The 19,248-nt window shown below is 39.3% G+C and overlaps 3 protein-coding genes across 3 annotated transcripts in view; all 3 read left to right on the top strand.

Moving 5' to 3' along the window:
- Positions 1–2,147, top strand: part of cryl1 (crystallin, lambda 1) — a 30,087-nt gene extending 27,940 nt beyond the window's left edge. The window contains exon 9 of the mRNA XM_084724925.1: positions 1,580–2,147. Coding sequence (XP_084581051.1) covers positions 1,580–1,684 — 105 coding nt within the window. The 3' untranslated portion in view covers positions 1,685–2,147. The remainder of the gene's footprint in view (positions 1–1,579) is intronic.
- Positions 2,148–3,884: 1,737 nt separating this feature from the next.
- Positions 3,885–7,677, top strand: gjb8 (gap junction protein beta 8). The gene is made up of 2 exons (XM_084724923.1): positions 3,885–4,086; positions 5,934–7,677. Exon 2 carries the CDS (start codon positions 5,967–5,969, stop codon positions 6,774–6,776), a length of 810 nt encoding a protein of 269 aa, XP_084581049.1. The 5' UTR covers positions 3,885–4,086; positions 5,934–5,966; the 3' UTR covers positions 6,777–7,677.
- A 3,013-nt stretch (positions 7,678–10,690) lies between these two features.
- On the top strand, positions 10,691–17,922 carry gja3 (gap junction protein, alpha 3). Its single transcript, XM_084724922.1, has 3 exons — positions 10,691–11,312; positions 11,993–12,054; positions 13,382–17,922. The coding sequence occupies exon 3, from the start codon at positions 13,417–13,419 to the stop codon at positions 14,830–14,832; it is 1,416 nt and encodes a 471-aa protein (XP_084581048.1). The 5' UTR covers positions 10,691–11,312; positions 11,993–12,054; positions 13,382–13,416; the 3' UTR covers positions 14,833–17,922.
- The last annotated feature ends 1,326 nt before the right edge of the window (positions 17,923–19,248 follow it).

The raw sequence follows: 19,248 nt of genomic DNA, 5'->3' as shown, positions 1-19,248 counted from the left end.
TAGCCACAGAAGGTCATCATGTGAGGAAACCCTGAGCCAGTGCAATAAAATAGTTTAAGGTAAACTAGTTTCAAGAGCAACAGCGGTCGATCTTGTTTTCTGGTGCTTTAGAAAACTTCTGAGACAGCGTATGAGTTTGGAGGTGTTAAGAAAGTCGTATTCTCAATGAGGACATTTTCCTCTGTATTTACGCAGAATCCTTCTCTACTGTGACTAAAGGTACGCAGGCAACGATGCATGCAAGAGCAAAAAAGTCACACTACAATTCCAGCAGCAACCTAGAGTCACAGGAAAAAAAGTATGAAATCTTACAGCAAACTTGCCTTTAGCTCTAGCCTCAAATCCAAAACTGTAAAAACTCAACTGTTTATTTAATACATTTAATAGTTGTATGTCTTTTTCTTGTCACTGGCCTACCATTACTGTTAATTAAAATAAATGCCACTTCTCACAGTCATGGTATATCTAAGATTCACACATTTTTAATTCAGTTCAATTTGGCTGATTTGTCCCTCATTTTCTCACAGTTCAGAATATCTGTTTCGCTATGCAGTGCAGTCATTTCCACAGTTTACTCCAGCCTTGCCCTGGAGAAAGCTGCAGACAGACATGCTACCTTTATAATGTAGGCTGTTCTCAGCCTCTTCAGCCACATTTCCACTGTGTGGTACAGCACGAGTCTACTTGAATTGCTCTTTTTTGGTTTTCCATTACAGATAGTACCTGGTACTTTTTCGGTATCAATTCAGTCGAGGTTCCAAGCGAGCTGTGTTAATCTTGAAAGATGATGTGGAAAACACTGCAGACCACTGATTGGTTGCGTGATAGCCAAGCTACCATAAATGACCATCTTTTTTATTCACTCAAAAATGGCAGACCCCAAAATCATGCCATGGTCTGTTGATGAAGTGCAGAACATCATGCATGTGTTGTTTCCCACGTGTTGTTGGAATAGCATTGCTAAGACAATCAGCTCCGCTTAAGTTAAAGTAGTTCTGTCTCTACTATCTTGCGCTGTACCATGTAGTCGAAATATGGTTTTCTTTTTATCTGCCAATTATGAGCTTCACTAAGAGGGTGAAACATATGAAGGCCCACAATATCCCCCATTGCCACGCCAACAGTGAAGGCATCCCAACCAGCTAGTAGGAGGTATGAGAACCCACTGAAGCTTACTATCCACAAGCATGCCTAACTCTGTTTGCCAGAACACATGACTAATCCAGTAATACCGCATAAATCAATCCTAAGGTCTCTGTGTCACTTGTGTCACAACTTCCCCATATCAGACACGTGTTATTCGGTGTGTAAATGAGATGTGTTGACACAAAACACAAAATGCATTCAAATGTGTTTAAAGAATTGAAAAGCTTAAAAACAAAAAAAAAAAAACTATATTTCTTCAATTTTGGAATTATTATCGCATATTATTAGAAATACAATCATGTTTATTGTCATCCATTGTTTTCCAATTCCTGAGAAACTCCAATATGTCCATCAGAGGGTGGTCCTGTCATCCTTCTAATCTTTGCTCTAACAATCTGCTTTTTTCACGTGTTTCCTTCCCTGACGTCCACAGGAAATGTGTGAGCTGATTCCCAGCGACCGTCAGCATCTGTCAGCCAGGATGGAGAGGAGGGACCAGCTCCTCATGGGTCTAGCCAAGCTGAAGAAGGAGCACTAAGATCAGCAGGCGGAGCCCAAAGTCAAGAATGACTGCTGACAATGTGAAATCTATAGACAGGATTTAAGTAGACAGATACCTCATTTAATAACAATATAAATAATGAAAATTATATTTTGGGTGATGAAAACTTTGATAATTTTCACAGAGATAATGAGCACTTGCCACCATCCAGGGACTACAGACCTATGGAGGAACTTCCACTGCAGAGAACAGAGCCTAAGTTCTGGGGGCTTTATTTTACCCCCCACAAAAAGTCTCTGATCAGACGGTGGTACTTTCCAAAAGTACAGGAACTTTAGTGGTGGGGCTTGCTGTGCTGAACATTTCTGATTGGTCAAGTACTTGCAACATTTTATTTCAACCCATATTTTTAAAATCTGCAGCTGCAAACCAGTTTGGTTTTTGTTCATTATGCTACGACACATCCACCTGACGTTACAGAGGAAAGCACACAACAGATTCCAGGCCTTATTATAATAACGATATAATAATGATGCCTGTCCATCATTTAATGTTGCATCATTGTTGTTGTATAGCCGCATCCAAAAGGTCGTTCGTGGGACTAGAAGTTTTGGATACCTTTGGTGAAAACACAGCTAAAGTGACAGTCATCTCACTAGATGCTACACACTACATAAGGTTACCCTGTATAAATGATTCCAGTGAAAAATATGAAATTATGTTCTGATCAATTAAAATAATGGAATAATTAATTTGTATGTCTTTTAATGTTCACTTACTACAACATGTTTAATCCAAATCCTAAAGAATAAAAGAAAGAAATAAAACTCTAAAATATTAGATATGTCTGGATGAGAACTGGAGCCGCCTCTGTTCCCTCCAGTGAAACAAATCGATGATGCAGGAAGCGTTAAATGGATCCTGATAAGGTCCTGGATCCCAGAAAAAACAACAAAAAAAAAGATGTCACGAGTGCTACTTAGGCTCGCTTTGTCATTTCTGCTCTGCTCATGTTGCAGATTTCATTTCACAGTGATATCAAGCCAGAGTACCATCACATGTTGCACCATTACCACGGAAACAAAAAAATAAACATGGTTATAGATTATTTACAGTTTAGGTTATAAACTGAATAAGTATATACATTTGTATATGTACATATATGTATATGTATATATATATATATATATATATATGTATATATGTCACATGTGTCTATATAACGAATCAAGTTGTAGGACAGTACCACGAAGAACTTTGAAGTTATGTAACTGAGCTCCAGCTGAAAAAATTTACACCAACAATAATTCTTAGAACTTAATTATCACTGTTGACTTTAGACTTAGGATTTAGGAAAAAGCTATTACAGAACAGACCCTTAGTTAAAACCTATCCTAACTTTCAGGCATGCTATGCAACATTTTCCTACAGCACAAAACTGTAGATTAGATTATCAACGAATCAATTTGATGTTTGGTTGACAAAATGTCAGAAAATTGTGAAAAATGTCGATCAGTGTTACCCAAAGCCCAAGATGTCCTGTTTTGCCCACAACCAAAGATATTCAGTTTACTGTCACAAAGAGGCAAAGAAACCAGCCAGAAAATATTCACATTTAAATTTTCCCTTAAAAAAATACATAAGGAGATTAATTCTCAAAATATTTGGGGATAGGTTTAATAATCAATCCAAAATCAATTAATTAAGCACTATTGGAATAAGGATTTCCTAAAACAGGATTATGTAAGATAAGATAGGACTCCCAAAATTAGTTAAGATTTGCTTCTGTAAAACAAATTGGGAAAAGTCCTAACTTAGACTCTTCCTTTCTTAACTTAACATTTTAAGATATTTAATATGGCCATCATGATTAAATTATGAAGCTTGTCTTCGTTTATAGCTGTAGACCATCTAGATTTGATTTGATTGATTTGATTTGATCATTAAATGCCCTTTACCTAAATTAAAAAGCTGACTCTTAGCTGCTCCAGTGAGCTTTAACTCAGCCAATGAGCCGATTCATTTTTCTTGCCAGTGTTCCACACAAAAAAAAAACTTAATCATGCGCACACACACACACACACACACACACACACACACACACACACACACACACACACACACACACACACACACACACACACACACACACACACACAAAGGGTAAGTAGGCCGGTGAGAGCCAGACTTGTGGACTGCTGGCCCCACCCCTCTATCCTTGTCTACAGGAGAGAGGATGAAAACCTCTGAAGACACCAGCGACTGTCTCAGTCAGCTTCAAGACGGGACAAGTCAAACTTCGTCCCAAACGAGATAAACTCTGACTCCAGTGGACCACAGGGATCAGTTTGTTTCAGATCACAGAAGAAGAAAGGATTAACTGTTATCTCCTTCATGGAAAATTATTGAAATATTTTGGATAAGCTCTACAGAGACAGGTGAGTTGTTGGTGTTGTTATAATGCCGGTGTGACCGGTTCAGAACCGTAGATTGCAATGTAGCCTGACCGCCATTCGTTTAGTTACAACGATGATAAAAACAACGGGCCGACCTGTCACTACTTATAATATTAACATTAACAGTAGCTATAATGTTGGCCTTTTTGATGATAAACGTGTAATCCGTATTTTCAAATAGCAAGCATAGGCCTGTAACTTTTTAAAATTTTATTAACTTTATTTAAATAGATTGTGTAGCCTATATAGTACATTTATTGGAATATAATCCTATTAGTTGCGTCTAAAAAGCACAAATTGTCTTTTAATTCATCAAATGTTTCTTTTTTAATGTTTAAAACAACCAACCGTTTCTTTTTAAGGAAAGCGAGAATAAAGATGAAAAGAGGGGTTATATAATGTTTCTATGTGAGGAAAAAGTTAGTTCAATGGAAGTAAATGAAGCTGGCTCTCTCCCTTTAATCCCAGCCAAGACACGGTATCACGTTTCTTAAGCATCTTCACTTGCGTATATTAACAAAATCACTGCCATGAAGTACATTACAGTGCATGCACAATTTATCAGATTTTCAAAGTGATTTTTTTTTTTTTTTTTTTTTTGCTAATAATGAACTATTAATTCTGAATGTTAATCAAATAATTTGAGGAGTGATAGTAACTGAGGGGAACTTTATGACTGGTGTTATTTAGGATGACAAATAATAACTTTTCGCTCTAAATATTGTCAAAAGGTTTATCATAAGACAGCTTTGGTGACAGCTTTATAAAGTTTGTTTTTCTGGCCCTTTTTGATCTCAGACCAAAACCACAGACCAGGCCCTTTGTGTCCGTTTTTCATCCCTGCCCTTGAAAGTGATTAAAGTCCCACTCATGACTCATGTTAGGCATTGTTTGTCAAAAATAAATTTACTCTACAGAAGGGCTGTCACGTTTCCAGATATTTTTACTACACAATTATCGTAGTCAAAAGAATTTACAATACTGATATAACTGCAATATCTGTAGAAAAAAAAACGGTCTAATTCATCTTTACCTTTGTTTTAGTGTGCATTTTGTGTCTTTTTTTTTGCAAATGAATTACACTCAAAATTGTAAGTGTTGGGGGCTGGAGAGATTCTTTAACCATAACTGGAGAAAAGTGAATAAAAAGTGCAATTACACTTTATGCAGTTACACTTAGTGAAAAGGTGCGTGTGGGAGGCGTTGAGGGGGGAGGGGGGACAAAAGGAAAGGGGAAAGAAATGGAAATGATTTAAGAGCATATCGAATGTTTAAGAGGCGCTGGATTATTTATGCAATAGTATTGTATGATATCAATATTTCATTTTTTGGATTGTCATCAATACTGGTATATATCGAAATGGTTCAAAAACATAAAAATATGTACAGCCAGCTCAATATTACAGCCAGAAACATATATCAGTCAGCTAATATTATCAACCCAATACTGGCCTATCACAGCTTTAACTCATATCAGTAGTGGCATAAACATGTTCACCAATATATGCCAATAACAAAACTTTGTTTTTTACAAAACATAATACATTTTGTTGTGTATTGTTTTTCTTTTTTTTAATTTTATATATATTTTATACCTTTTCCTAATTCAAGTTTGTAGACATAGTTGTGTTTGTGTGTTTTTTTTAATTCATAGTTATTCCTAAGGATTAAAATTGAGGAGAGTATTAATAAGAGTATCTGCCGATATATCATTATCACAATTTTATGTGTAAGTTAGATGAGCAAGGTAGTTGCTCAAATGTCCTTCATCAGCAAACTAAACTTCAGCTTTCTAGGTTGTTAACCTGCTGAATTCTTGCCTTCTACAGGTTGTCTGAGCTGCCAAGGTCCTCTTCACCACAATGAGTTGGGGAGCACTCTATGCCCAGCTGGGCGGTGTCAATAAACACTCCACCAGTCTAGGAAAGATTTGGCTTTCTGTCCTTTTCATCTTCCGTATCACTATCCTGGTACTGGCTGCTGAGAGCGTCTGGGGGGATGAGCAGTCAGACTTCACATGTAACACGCAGCAGCCTGGTTGCAAAAATGTCTGCTACGACCACTTCTTTCCTGTGTCGCACATCCGCTTGTGGTGCCTGCAACTCATCTTTGTATCGACCCCGGCTCTGCTCGTGGCTATGCACGTTGCCTACAGGAAACGTGGAGATAAGAGGACCATGCTGGCCTCCAACGGCACCGACAAGATGACAGATATCGACCTGGAGACACTAAAGAGGAGGCGTCTGCCAATCACAGGTCCACTGTGGTGGACCTACACCTGCAGCTTGTTCTTCCGTCTCATCTTTGAGGGTGGTTTCATGTACGCACTGTACATGGTCTACGACGGCTTCCAGATGCCCCGGCTCGTGAAGTGCGAGCAGTGGCCTTGTCCCAACAAGGTGGACTGCTTCATCTCCAGGCCAACGGAGAAGACCATCTTCACCATCTTCATGGTGTCCTCATCAGCCATATGTATGGTGCTTAATGTTGCCGAGCTTTGCTATCTTATCGTCAAGGCGCTCATGAGGTGCTCAACCAGGTCAAACAAGAGGAAACACAATTACAGCAACACGGACAGTGTGACACGGGAAAATGCCCTTCTGCAGAACAAGAAGAACGAGATGCTGTTGTCTTCCTCCACAGATTCCTCCAGCCACAAGACCATGTGTTGAGGGACAGCCATCAGTGGTAGATGGGTACCAGAGAAGAAAAAAACATAAACTGTAAATCTAGCCACCCATAATGGCTATAGTTTTTGTTTACAGTTGTAGACTGTGAGCATCCACCAGAGTTAGACAGCAGTATATGTAGTTGGGATGACCTGTCTTCAACATTCACTTGTTGGGGAATCACTGTATAATATGCATATTTGCTTCGTATTCCCAAACACGGCCTCAAATTTGCCACAACAGGCAGTCAGATGTTCTTCCTTGATGCAAAAAAAAATCCAACATTATTAGTGTATATATGTAAGTTATTATCATTTTAAATCTGGAAGAATTCCCACCAGTGAGTGTTACTTTGAGAGCCTGTTTGTGTTCTCAGAACAAAGACCCTTCCACATTATCACGTGTCACCTTACTTTTCATGCAGTGGATAATTAATAGTGATTTTAATTTATTGTTCACAGTTTGAAGTTGCTTGAATGTGCTGAGCATTGCATGAGTGACTGGTTAGGCTTGAACCAGAGAAGAATGAGTCTGTGCTGACATCTAGTGGTTCACAGTGGAACCTCCCCAAAGAGCATGAACATCTTCCTCAAAGCCTGAATGATTTCTTTAGTGTTAAACAAAGAGAAGGAGAGAAAAAATAATGAAAAATGAAGAATAAAGTGCCTTTGTGATTATGTTTTAGTAGCTAGTTTACAAGAGCTGACATCTGATTGATGTTTTACAGTGATTGATAAAAGCAGATGAGTTTTTATGATCCTGCTGTATTGAATCAAGCGACTGTAGCATGAAGTTTGAAAATGTATAGTTAAATGATTTCCTATGATAATGCTAGGGTTTTTCATTTTAGTGTTTGTAATTACTGAGAAGTGTGTTGCACAGAATAAGATTACTTTAGAAAACATGATGAAATCGCACGACAGTGGTTTATTAGATTTGATGATCTTTGCTGTTCAATCAAATCAGAATGTTTTTTTTTCTCTTTTACTTGAACTGGAAGTGTTTGAAGTGTTTCTTAACAGTTAATCTAAACAGCGTTTGTTATATGTATTTTTTCATAGATTCATCCCAGGTGATAAAAAGCTGAAAATTGTGTATGTTTTAGACCGTACAAGATATTTTAATTCTTCAGTCAGCAAGTACTAGAAACCTTGCCAACAGATCATATTGCATAATTTTGAATTATTTGTTTTGAACTGAAATTGTGGAGTTGATCTAGAATCTAAAGTCTTAAAAAAAAGAGGCAAAAACAAATTATGCTGAAACATTAATTCGGAAATACTGAGTAGTATTAACACATACAGTGCACAACATTACTTTAATTCCAGTCACAAACTTTTAAAGGGATAGTTTGGACTTTTTGAAATGGTGTTGTATGAGGTACTAATTCATCATTATTGTATTACCTACAGTAGATGGCTGTTCAGTCCAGCCACCAACACAGTCAAGCTTAAGTGTACATTATGTTATGCTATATTTGGCTTATATAACCATTATATAAGCTAAATATCACTCTCTAACCCAAAAAAAACCCCACTGGTAAAATCAGTAATTTTACCTTGCAGAACATGGGAGTTGAAGGTCTACTACTACCAGAGGCAGCAGTAGACCTTCAACTCCCGTGTCCTGCGAGGTAAAATTACTGATTTTGCAAAAGGAAAGGTTGAATGAGAGAGAATAATATCTGGCTTATACAAAGGCAGTTTCTCATAAAAAAAAAAAAAAAAGGCTGTCCAACAGCAAGGTAAATATAACGCATACTTAAACTAATATTGATTATTTTATGTGGCTAAAATATCTTTGCTGTTGACCTTGTCCATGGGAGAATATTGTTTAGCTCCCTAAACTGGTTCTCCTGCTGCTTCTCTAGATTGGAGTGTCGACCACCATCTTCTGTGGGTAAAACACTGACTATGGATAAATACCTCATTCAAACCCACTTTAAAAAAACAAACAAACTGGACTATTCCTTTAAGTTTGTGATGCCAAATCTGTAAAGCTTCCCTGATATGAATCAGTGAATGTTTGACTCAGTATTTTTGTATTTTGTAACATCTGTTTTTGCCTCCTGATGATGCCGTTTACCCCGAAGACTTCATTTCAAAAAGGATTATCAAGTTCGTCAAACTTCCAAAAAATCTATAGCTGATATTCAAGTGTTGTTTTCTTAGACAGATTCAAGTGAGTCTCCTTCCTAGTTATCATCTGTCAAACGTTCAGACCATCCAAAAGTTGTCCCGTTCAGTCCAGACCGGCTCCTGTGCCATTTGGACTTGTGTTGTTGTTGTAGTGTGTACTGACCCCAGCTGGCTGTATCAGCTTTCAGCATGTGCCTTATTTTAGCCAGCACACTAATCACTGCTCGACCTCTTAATGTGAGCAACTACTGCCGATGTCAAAGTGAAAATGTCTTTGTCCCCCCACCATCCAGGAATAGCTGAGTAGGATTAGTCGCATCTGTGTTGTTACATGAACAGGGTGTGTGAGACGAGTTCGACAATCAATTAGACGTGTCGATTCCACAATTATAGAAAGAAAATCTGGATGATACTGATGTTACATAACTGGTGTAACTGATGTGGAGTTACAGAGTGAAGTGTAATGTTGACACTTTTGTTTCAGTGAGTGAGAAAAGTTTTGACCAAATATCCAAGAAAAAAAAAAAGCCAAGTCGTGCATCATCACAGAGAAATCACTCTGCAGATTTAGGAACATATATTGTTGATTTTTCTTAAAAATTTTGTATGTCTGCTTTTCATTGACCTTTGACCTCTTGCATTCTGTAACATTGTTCTAATGCTACATTTGTGACAGCAATTTACAGTGTGTCGTGGACATTGTTTTTTAAGGGACAAGCCTGATCATTCCAGTCCCAAAGATGTTCTTGTTTTCAGAAATTTCCTGTTCAGATGTCTTCCAGAATCTAGGCCTAGTAGTCTGCTTTTAAGAGCAAACAACATACTAATGAACAGACGCCTTTCTACGCAAAAAAATTCAATGGTTGTGATTGTGTTTTGTACTGAAGAAGTTTTTATTACACTTGTCGCACTTTGATCCTTGAAGTCTTTTTTTGTTGTTTGAGACCTTTTTCATAAATCAGTAAAAAAAAAACAAAAAAACATTGTGGTTCATTGTTGTGTTGACAGTATGTGAATTTGCTTCACATTGCCTCTTGTCATAACATGTCTTCCTTCAGCTTCTCGTTTGGATGGGACATGAGGAATCCTCATTTTTTATTGTTTTCTGGGCGATGCCCTAAAATTTTAGTCTGCTCACTGAGCCTTTCATCATTTAATCTTGCTTTTTCTAAGTGGTGAATTGTGTGTGAATTTTCCAATTTTTGAGATTTTGGCTGTAGAGATGTCTGCCTTCTCTTGAATATAATGAAACTAAATGTCACTCGTCTTGTGGTGCTCAAAGCACTGAAATTACATTTGAAAAACTCAACAGCAGTGTCTCTGTCTAGTAATCAAGACCCAGTCTCTCAAGGTAACAGACCTTGCTGTAAGCAGTTTCATGTAGGAACTACTTTTTTTACCGTTTAAATAAAAAAATTAAAAAAAGTTTTTTCAACTGTAGAAAGACAATGGTTCCTACATGAAAATGCTGACAACAAGGTATGTGAATTATCTTGAGTATCAGGTCATGATTTCTGGAAAGACAGAGATATTTTTGGCACTCCGAGCATCACAAACCAAGTGTGCTCTAGTTCCATTATATTTGAGATCAGGCAGACATCTCTATGGCTGAGGGTCAGTATCTACAAAACTCTGCAACTCACACCAAAACAAACTACATAAATAAATAGCATTACAGGTAAGAGGAAAATATGTATTTTTGATTTCGGGTTGAACTGTACCTTTAAAATATGGTAGTAATATGGTATTAATTTATAAACTTGAGACCGTCTGTTGCTGGATTGCGAAGGGTTTAGGGAAAACTATTTTGGGAATGTTTTCAAGTAAAACCTTTGGAAAGGTTCTGAGCACTGGTAAGGTTTTGGTAAAATTGTGCGAAAGTTTTGGGAACGCATTTGGGCACACTTTGGGCGACTTTTGCGCACATTTTGGACAGGTCTTTGGGGGAGGTTGGCAGGGGCGTGGTGTGACTCCGGACAGGCTGATGACTCTGTGGATTCACTCATGCATGGTCACACAATGTGACAGTCCAGACATGGCTGGAAACGGGAGGCAGCTCCGTCTAACCGAGCCCCATCTCCGACTCCAAGCCGCCTCCTAAAACTAACAACAAACAAAGGAAAACTTTTCCTTGCGCACGTTAACGGGCCCGGGGACAGACAGGCAGCCAGACTGAGCGCACGCCTGGAGAAGTTTGTGCATGAATGAGTTTGTGAGGCAGCATTTTAAAAAGAGTTTGTTGAGCTGTCAGGGAGGCGACAGGTTGCGGGTTTGGGAGACAGAGGGAGGGTCGCTGCAGCCGCAGGAGGTCTACACGCATTTCAGCGCACTCAAATGATGGCACCAATGATGGCAGATGGATTTGCTTTTCGTTTTTAAGTATGACATCTCCGGACTAAAGGTATGATGGACAAACATGGCTGTGATTTTTTTTTTTTAAAAACCTATATTTAAATTGGAGTATAGTAAGAACCAAATAAATGAAGAACAGCATGTTGTCAGGTAATTAAGAGTTGCTTCAGTTTTACAAGAGTTAGACAAAAGCCTGACAAAGCTTGTAGCGCTTAAAGGGAGTCTGGGGACTCTGGCACAGTCTGTATTGTCAGCCTTGCAGGGATGGCTTTGTATTTGAACCTGGCTCTGTCTGTTACAAAAATACCACAAATACCTGTGAAACTGAGAGAAATGTATTCAAAGTTTGCCACTAATAATTAAATCATCTCAGGGTCAAATGGTAAATCACGACTTTGGGACTCTCTGGGTTCGACTGCCATAGCAGTATCCCCTGTACTTACATCCCAACCTTTACCTCAGGTATTTCAAATGCAATCTGTTTAGAAAGTTTTACTGTTTTAGATTTGAGACTGTTTTCAGCTGTTTTTAATTTTATTCAACAAAATAACAAGAAGTGTCATTGTTGTAACATGGATACATTTTAATATTGATCAAAACATGCACGGAAATTTATATTTATTCTTTTTTTTAGCATTTTATTCATCACCTTTGATCTACTAATCCTTTGATTCAGTCTCTCACAGAAAGCGAATGAATTTGTGTTTGACTAATGCTTCTCTCTTCCAGGTGTCATACATATTGTGAACCCTAGTCGATGGATTTATTACCTTTAATACAAGAATATTTTAGTAAGTTTCCCCTCTGCTCCGTGTGTGTATTGAATTTGTTGCATGACTATTGTTTGCTTGATGTACATGATACTGTCTAAAAGATGTAAAGAACAGGCGTTGCTTTGCTCAAAATACATTTATCATCTGTCTTTCCCATAAGAAGACACGAGGCAAGACATCTGCATCTCCAAATATATATTTGTTTTAAATAAACTTTCCATTTTAGTGTGAAAGGGCAGTTTAAATGGCTGGTCTAAACTTAGTATTAAATTTGTGACATCAAATTACAGATGCAGTGCTAAGAAGATTAGTCAACTAATAGAAAATTAATTGGCAACAATGGATTAACCAAGTAATTTATTAAAGAAAAAATGCCAAATAGATGTGAGGACATTTTTTTCTGTTTTATATTATAGTTTTTGAATTGATATGAACAGACTAAAAGTTTAAAGACTAAATAATTTCATTAATCCAAGAAAAAAAATTAAATATATTGCTGTTAAAGTCTTTTCAAACTGAAAAAAATTAAACTTAAAAACAGCTTTCACTCTTAAATTTCACCATAATTTATCACACATTATTGTGTTGTTATTTTTTTTTCGTTATTACAGTAATTTTTTTCTGATTGATTGCTGTGGCTTTAGTACTACAGTTGACAGAGGGAGAGAGGAAGGGAGGGTGACGTGTATGTGTGTATGTCGGTATTCGTTTCTGTGTGTGTGTGTGTGTGTGTGTGTGTGTGTGTGTGTGTGTGTGTGTGTGTGTGTGTGTGTGCATGTGCCACACCAGAGCCCCATCTCTGCTAAATGCTGTTTTCGAACATTATAATGTTGATCTCAGCACATGCCTTCTGGGCAGTGGAGCGAGCAGGTGAGAGAGAGAGACAGGCCTGACATAGAGAGGGAGACAGAGACAGAGAGAAAGGGAGAGTGAACCAGGGTTCAGTCAAACAGGTGGCCTATACAGTATACCAGCTGCTAAAAAGCGTCTGTGTTTGAAGCGAATGCAGTGTTTCGATTTGTTATCGATATCCGATGCCTACGTGGCAGTTTTTCGATAAAGACCTTGTTCTGCTAAGCGTTTTATGAAAAAGAGAAATATGTTGGAGTCAGGTCGACACCTCCACTCTCATCCATGTCCTTGTGTCTTCTTGTGTGTTCGTATGTGTCGAGTGTTTAACCACGGGGTAAGGCCTTACATGTTACTCTTTGCAATGCCAAATGTTCAGACCAACTTTGAGTACTTTCAACAGATTCATAAACATTTCTTTAACTGTCGCTCACATTCTCTCTGTCTGTTTGTCCTCTTCTTGTTGTGCCATTCCGCCCTTCTTTGTCCACTTCAGCCTGTACTTTCTCCATAGGCTAGAAATCTTGAAGCATGGGCGACTGGAGCTTTCTGGGGCGGCTGTTGGAGAACGCTCAGGAGCACTCAACGGTCATCGGCAAAGTCTGGCTGACTGTCCTCTTCATCTTCAGGATCTTGGTGCTGGGGGCTGCAGCCGAAGAGGTCTGGGGTGATGAGCAGTCTGATTTCACCTGCAACACCCAACAGCCTGGTTGCGAGAATGTTTGCTACGACGAGGCTTTCCCCATCTCGCACATCCGCTTCTGGGTGCTGCAGATCATCTTCGTGTCCACGCCGACTCTCATCTACCTGGGCCATGTGCTACACATCGTCCGCATGGAGGAGAAACGGAAAGAGAAGGAGGAGGAGATGCGCAAAGCAAACAGGTTCCAAGAGGAGAAAGAACTCCTTTATAGAAATGGTGCAGAAGCTGGAGGAGGAGGAGGTGGCAAGAAGGAGAAGCCGCCAATCAGGGACGAGCATGGCAAAATCCGTATCAGAGGCGCATTGCTGCGTACCTATGTGTTCAACATTATTTTCAAGACCCTGTTTGAAGTGGGATTCATTTTGGGCCAGTATTTCCTCTATGGCTTCCAGCTGAGGCCCCTGTACAAGTGTGCACGTTGGCCCTGCCCCAACACCGTTGACTGCTTCATATCGAGGCCCACTGAAAAGACTATTTTTATTATATTTATGCTTGTGGTGGCTTGCGTGTCTCTTTTGCTGAATTTGTTAGAGATCTATCACCTTGGATGGAAGAAAGTTAAACAGGGCATGACAAATGAGTTTGCCCCCGACCACGAGTCGCTGCGCCGTGTCGACATTGCAGAGCCTGAGTGTTTGGCCTCGGCCTCCAGAACTGCCCCATCCAGCCTCAGCTACCCTCCCAACTACACAGACGTGACGGCGGGCAGCGGGGCATTCCTGTCGCCCATGGGGCCAGCAGCTGTGCCCTCAGCAGCGGAGTTCAAGATGGACGACCTCCAGCAGGAGCAGTCCCTCCACCAGCCCCCCCCCTCTTCCCACTACTACATCAGCAACAACAACAACCACAGGCTGGCCACGCAGCAGAACTGGGCCAACCTGGCCACCGAGCAGCAGACTCGGGAGATGAAGGCCACCTCTCCCTCCCCATCCTCTTCCTCCACCGGCACCAACAACGAGCAGCAGCAGCCTGTCGACGCTGCGCTGCCCCTTCCCACCAGCAACACCACCAGTAACACCAACATCACTAACACAACCGCCACGGCCGCCTCCAGCAGCAGCAGCCCTGCCTCCAATGCAGGTAGCTGGGGTGGGGGAAAGAGTGACCAGGAGGAAGGCCACGTCACCACCACCACAGTGGAAATGCATGAGCCTCCAGTAACGGTCAGCACAGACCCTCGTCGGCTCAGTCGGGCCAGCAAGAGCAGCAGCATCAGGGCCAGGCCAAACGACCTGGCTGTCTAAATCTCTTCAGCCCTTTCATGTCCCTAAACCCTCCCTGACCAACATCCCACTTCCCCCAACCCCACCCCCAAACACAGTGATTCTCAGACAAAAAAAATCACAGGCATGCATAAAGCAAAAAAACAAAAAATTAAAAAAAAAAAAAAAAAACAACAAAAAAACAAAAGAAGGCAAGGCGACAAGAGACAGGAAAGCAGGATAGTAGAAAGCGTTTAGGCAAATGTGAAATGACTTGATCAGCAGCAGTCGTTGATTTAGTGCAATCGGTGAGTTGCAGAGTAGTTGAGGCAAGTTTTGTGTTTTTGGATGGTCTTAATTTAAGCACACAAAATGTGATCATGCAGTGCTATAAAGCCAGATGGCTCCACTCACAGCGGTGGATGGAGTGAAGGACATTCAGAATGGACACATCTCACCAACGTGTTTGGTTTGAAGATCTCATGGTGTTTTTTTATTTTCTTTTTCCTTTTTTCTGTTCAGCCTAAAGGACTAATTACTCCAAATGAAAAGGAACATTTGTCAAAACAATGACTGAATATTTTTTTATTTTATCTCGAGGAAGAAGAAAGTAGCTAGCGTTTTTGTACGGATCGGTTATTTGGTGTATAGCCAGAAAATTCGCTCATATATCTTGTCCATCATTTTTACCTGGTTTCACAGTCAAATCGGCAGCGCAAACGTGCACTGCATGTTGCACTACGTCAACAGCTTGATCCAGCGTTTGTCCTTTGACCTGCAAGGTCTTTTGCTGCAGCACTTCCTGAATTTTCCGAACAAACACCTGTTGTTTTAAACATAATTCATCCAGGAAGTAATTTTATCGGCAAACATTAAATGTATTGTGTTCCTTGTAGTTGTGCATGCCAGCGTGTGTAGCCCTACAACTCACCGATTCACTGACAAATTTGCATGGCAAAGTTGGCTAGCTTGGTTTTACCCATGGTCCACAGCAGCGCTTCCTGCAGAGACAATAAATGTTGTAATTGAGATGGAACGGATAGGAATGGACAGATATGATATTCCCAGAGTCCATAGGTGCAGTGTGGGCGGGGATATGGGTCAAAACTGCTGGTAGAAGTCATCCCTGTGATGCCCAGAATGCACCTGGGTCTCTACAAACACTACATTGTCAACAACCTAGAGATCAAAACGTTCCCACCATGCTGTTAGTTTACAAAAGAGGAAAACAGGAGCAGAGTCCCCTACGCCTGCCTCTGTCAGCGTCGCCTTCAGTCAACATGTCTGAAAAGGAAAATCCTCTCCACTAACTGCACAAATGATGAGATATTGCCTTCAAAGAATCTTGAAATTATTATGCAAATACATGGCAGCCACCATCTAATATAAAAAATAACAATATTCTCCTTGTTCATTCAGATGAACGACCTCCCAAAGCTCTTTGGTTAGACTTGAAACTGATCATTTTTTAGTTAGATTGTTGGCAGATACTTTTGCCCTCAAACCCACTGCCCCCTTTTTAATCATCACACCTAAGGATTGAGAGCAACTTTGGGAGTTAAATGATTTTCACCATCACATATTTCATGTGCTTCTTCATTGGTTTTATTCTGAAAAGTGCTATTTTTTTAAAAACTGAATTGAATTTTACTCATAAATTGCATACTTGTAGTAGTCAGTTTGTGATTGCGAAACAGCTACGATTAAAAAAGACAAAATGACTGGCGTTGCGAGTATCGAAAACGCCATGGTGCAGTCGACCTTGGCGGCTTCTATTTTGTTGTGTTCATCTTGATTCTTAGAGATCTTTTAGAAATCCAAAACTTTTAACTGAATTCATCAGCAGCCGCAGTCCCCTGTCTCTGTTGTGTTACTGTGCTGTTTGGTTCAGGCACTCACTTTCAGAAAACTTTTTTTTTTTTTTTTTTTTTTTTTTTTTTTAATTTAACAACAACCTTAATCCACTGTATTATCCTGTGAGATCACCTCTGTGGCAGAGCTGCAAGTACACAGTAACACTATGTGAAAAAACTCAACACATTGGACACATTGCACTCACAGGGGATATGACTAAGCACTGATATGTTTGTGCAAAGTATTCTATAGGAACACTACTTTTCCAGCAGGTTAATACACTGGAGTAAGAGCAGTGTAATGTGGTACCAGTTGTTTCTTTTCTTTTTTTTTTTTCTTTTTAATTTACCGGGTAGAGGGGGGTTACAAAATGATGGTACTGTATGATGTAAGAGTATTTGTACCCATATAGGTATAATGTTTAATACCGTTAAATGACATTTAGTGCAAACAGAAGCACAAAGAGGAGAATATACACCTACACAACAGATAGGTCAAAGCAGCCTTTCCCAATCCATGTTTTTTGTTCAAAATGACAAAAAAAAATCTTTGTTATCTGCATTTGTTTTTGATCCCTAAAGTTTACATTTTGGTAGTTGATAAAGATTTGCACATTTAGGAAAGAAAATTGCTGTTCTACAATGCTAATATTGGTAGTAATAGAGAGAGAAAGAGAGCGCGAGAGAGTGAGAGAAAGAGAGTGAAAGAGCGAGCGTGATGCCAAACTGCCAATCTCTATGATCCTCAAAGGAAAAAAAATGTCTTAAAACTAAAACGCAGTGGCTCTTCACAGAAAAGGCAGTATTTAAAAAAAAGAAACTGTTATTTATTTAAGATTTAAAAAAACAACAACAGCAAGAGAGAGAACAAACAGTTGGGGTATTTTTCTGTGTGTTCACTCAGTATGTTCTCACAGACTGGTCGGGACTCTGGTCAGACGTCAAATCAGACGACTCCACTGTTGAGAGAATGTTAGCTGGGTAGCTGGCCCTTCCCTAACCCTGCATACAAAGCCCTGACAGGATGTTGTGTTCAAAGCCCGTCGTCCCCGTGACTCCTCCAAACTCTCTCCTCTTACGTTTCATGCAGAGCATGATTTCTCTGGCTCGTCAGGGAGTAGGAACCATCTCACAATGCTCAGAACAGCAACCTGTTTTCAATGCTGTCTTAAACAAGAGAAGTGCCTTGTGTATGAATGATTCTTTTGTAAGAACAAGTTGATGTAAATGTTAATTTACCTCAAATGTTTACAAAACTGTTACTAAATAAATTTTTTGTACCATATTTGGTTGTTTTTGCTTTTACTTTTGCGAGTCTGCATCTATATATGCGTACGGCCACTTAACCACTAGTTTAGTTAGTTATTGACTCAGTGCATAGACAACAAAACAAAAGACTTGTTAGGCTGACATGTTGAGAAATTCAGCGTCAAAGGTCCAAAATTTAATCTTATCAGATATAAACAGTGTTGGAATAAATATTTAGACCCTTTACTTAAGTAAAAGTAGCTTTACTACAGTGAAAAAAAATACTGTTGCAAATAAAGGTCCTTTATTCCAAGTCCTTCAAAAAAGTAAAACAGTTCAGTATTTAAGTACTCATTGTGCAGAATGGCCCATTTCAGATTCATGTATGTTGTTGACTGACATGTTCATCACTTTGATGTTGCAGCGTTTGGCTGGCAAGCTTTATCTATTATAATATAGTAATAAATATCCCCAGAATGAATTTTATCACCAAGTGGTTTACATGCACAAGGATTTTGCCTTGGTGATTTTGATCCATAACAATAAACATAGTGAATATAAAAATATGAAGAGAGACAAAAAGCAAATACTTCAAGTTAAGAAGCACAGAGCAAAAACTAAAAATAAGATATGATAGTGTTGTGTAGTTTTGTGCAGGAATATTCACTTAGGAATGTCCAAATATTCACAGTATGAAGAATAAGAATATTTGAAATGTGCAAATGATCCGAAAAAGATATAGTCCAGTGTGTAGGATTTTTTAGGTTCTACTTGTAATGTAAATCTGCAAAGTAACAAGTAACTAAAGCTTTAAAATACATGTAATAGAGTAAAAACTACAGCATTTGCCTCCAAATATATAGTGGAGTAGTCCAGTTAGTGTTGCGGATAAATGTAAATAAATGAAGCAATGAATCCCTGAGTGAGTGGCAGAGAAAACTGAGTTTTCCTGCTCATTAGCCATGTCTGCCATGCCTGCATTTACCAGGATGCATTGCATGTGAGCTTCTGATGCCCACGCCCATGTGGCCATGTATCACCACTCTAGCCTATAGCTATTAGTTTGTTGGCCAAAATATAGCATTAGGTGACAAAAATACTCATTTAACACGTTCACTCACTACCCAGAGGCAGAGAGTAGAAAAGCAGGAGGAACAACAGATCCTGCAGCAGGAGAACTCAGATTTCTTGATCATTACAGCACACGCTGAGGAACTTATGGCTCTGATTGACTACATTTACCATCAACACTGACTGGCCAGACCCTTTAGAGTGATTCCAGCTCAGAATTATGGCTGCGTTCAAAGAAGGGCCCACACTTAATTAAAAGTGGTGTCATTTACTATATATACGCCCT

Source organism: Lutjanus erythropterus, chromosome 8 (genome assembly GCF_056507025.1).
Source record: "Lutjanus erythropterus isolate fLutEry1 chromosome 8, fLutEry1.hap2, whole genome shotgun sequence".
NCBI classification, from domain to species: Eukaryota; Metazoa; Chordata; class Actinopteri; order Lutjaniformes; family Lutjanidae; genus Lutjanus; species Lutjanus erythropterus.
The sequence above is the reverse complement of the archived record's forward strand: the minus strand, read 5'-3'. Positions and strand labels throughout refer to the sequence as shown.

Bases quoted from the DNA above. Each gene is read 5' to 3' on its own strand.
- gja3 (XM_084724922.1), top strand. From the start codon at position 13,417: ATGGGCGACTGGAGCTTTCTGGGGCGGCTGTTGGAGAACGCTCAGGAG.
- gjb8 (XM_084724923.1), top strand. From the start codon at position 5,967: ATGAGTTGGGGAGCACTCTATGCCCAGCTGGGCGGTGTCAATAAACAC.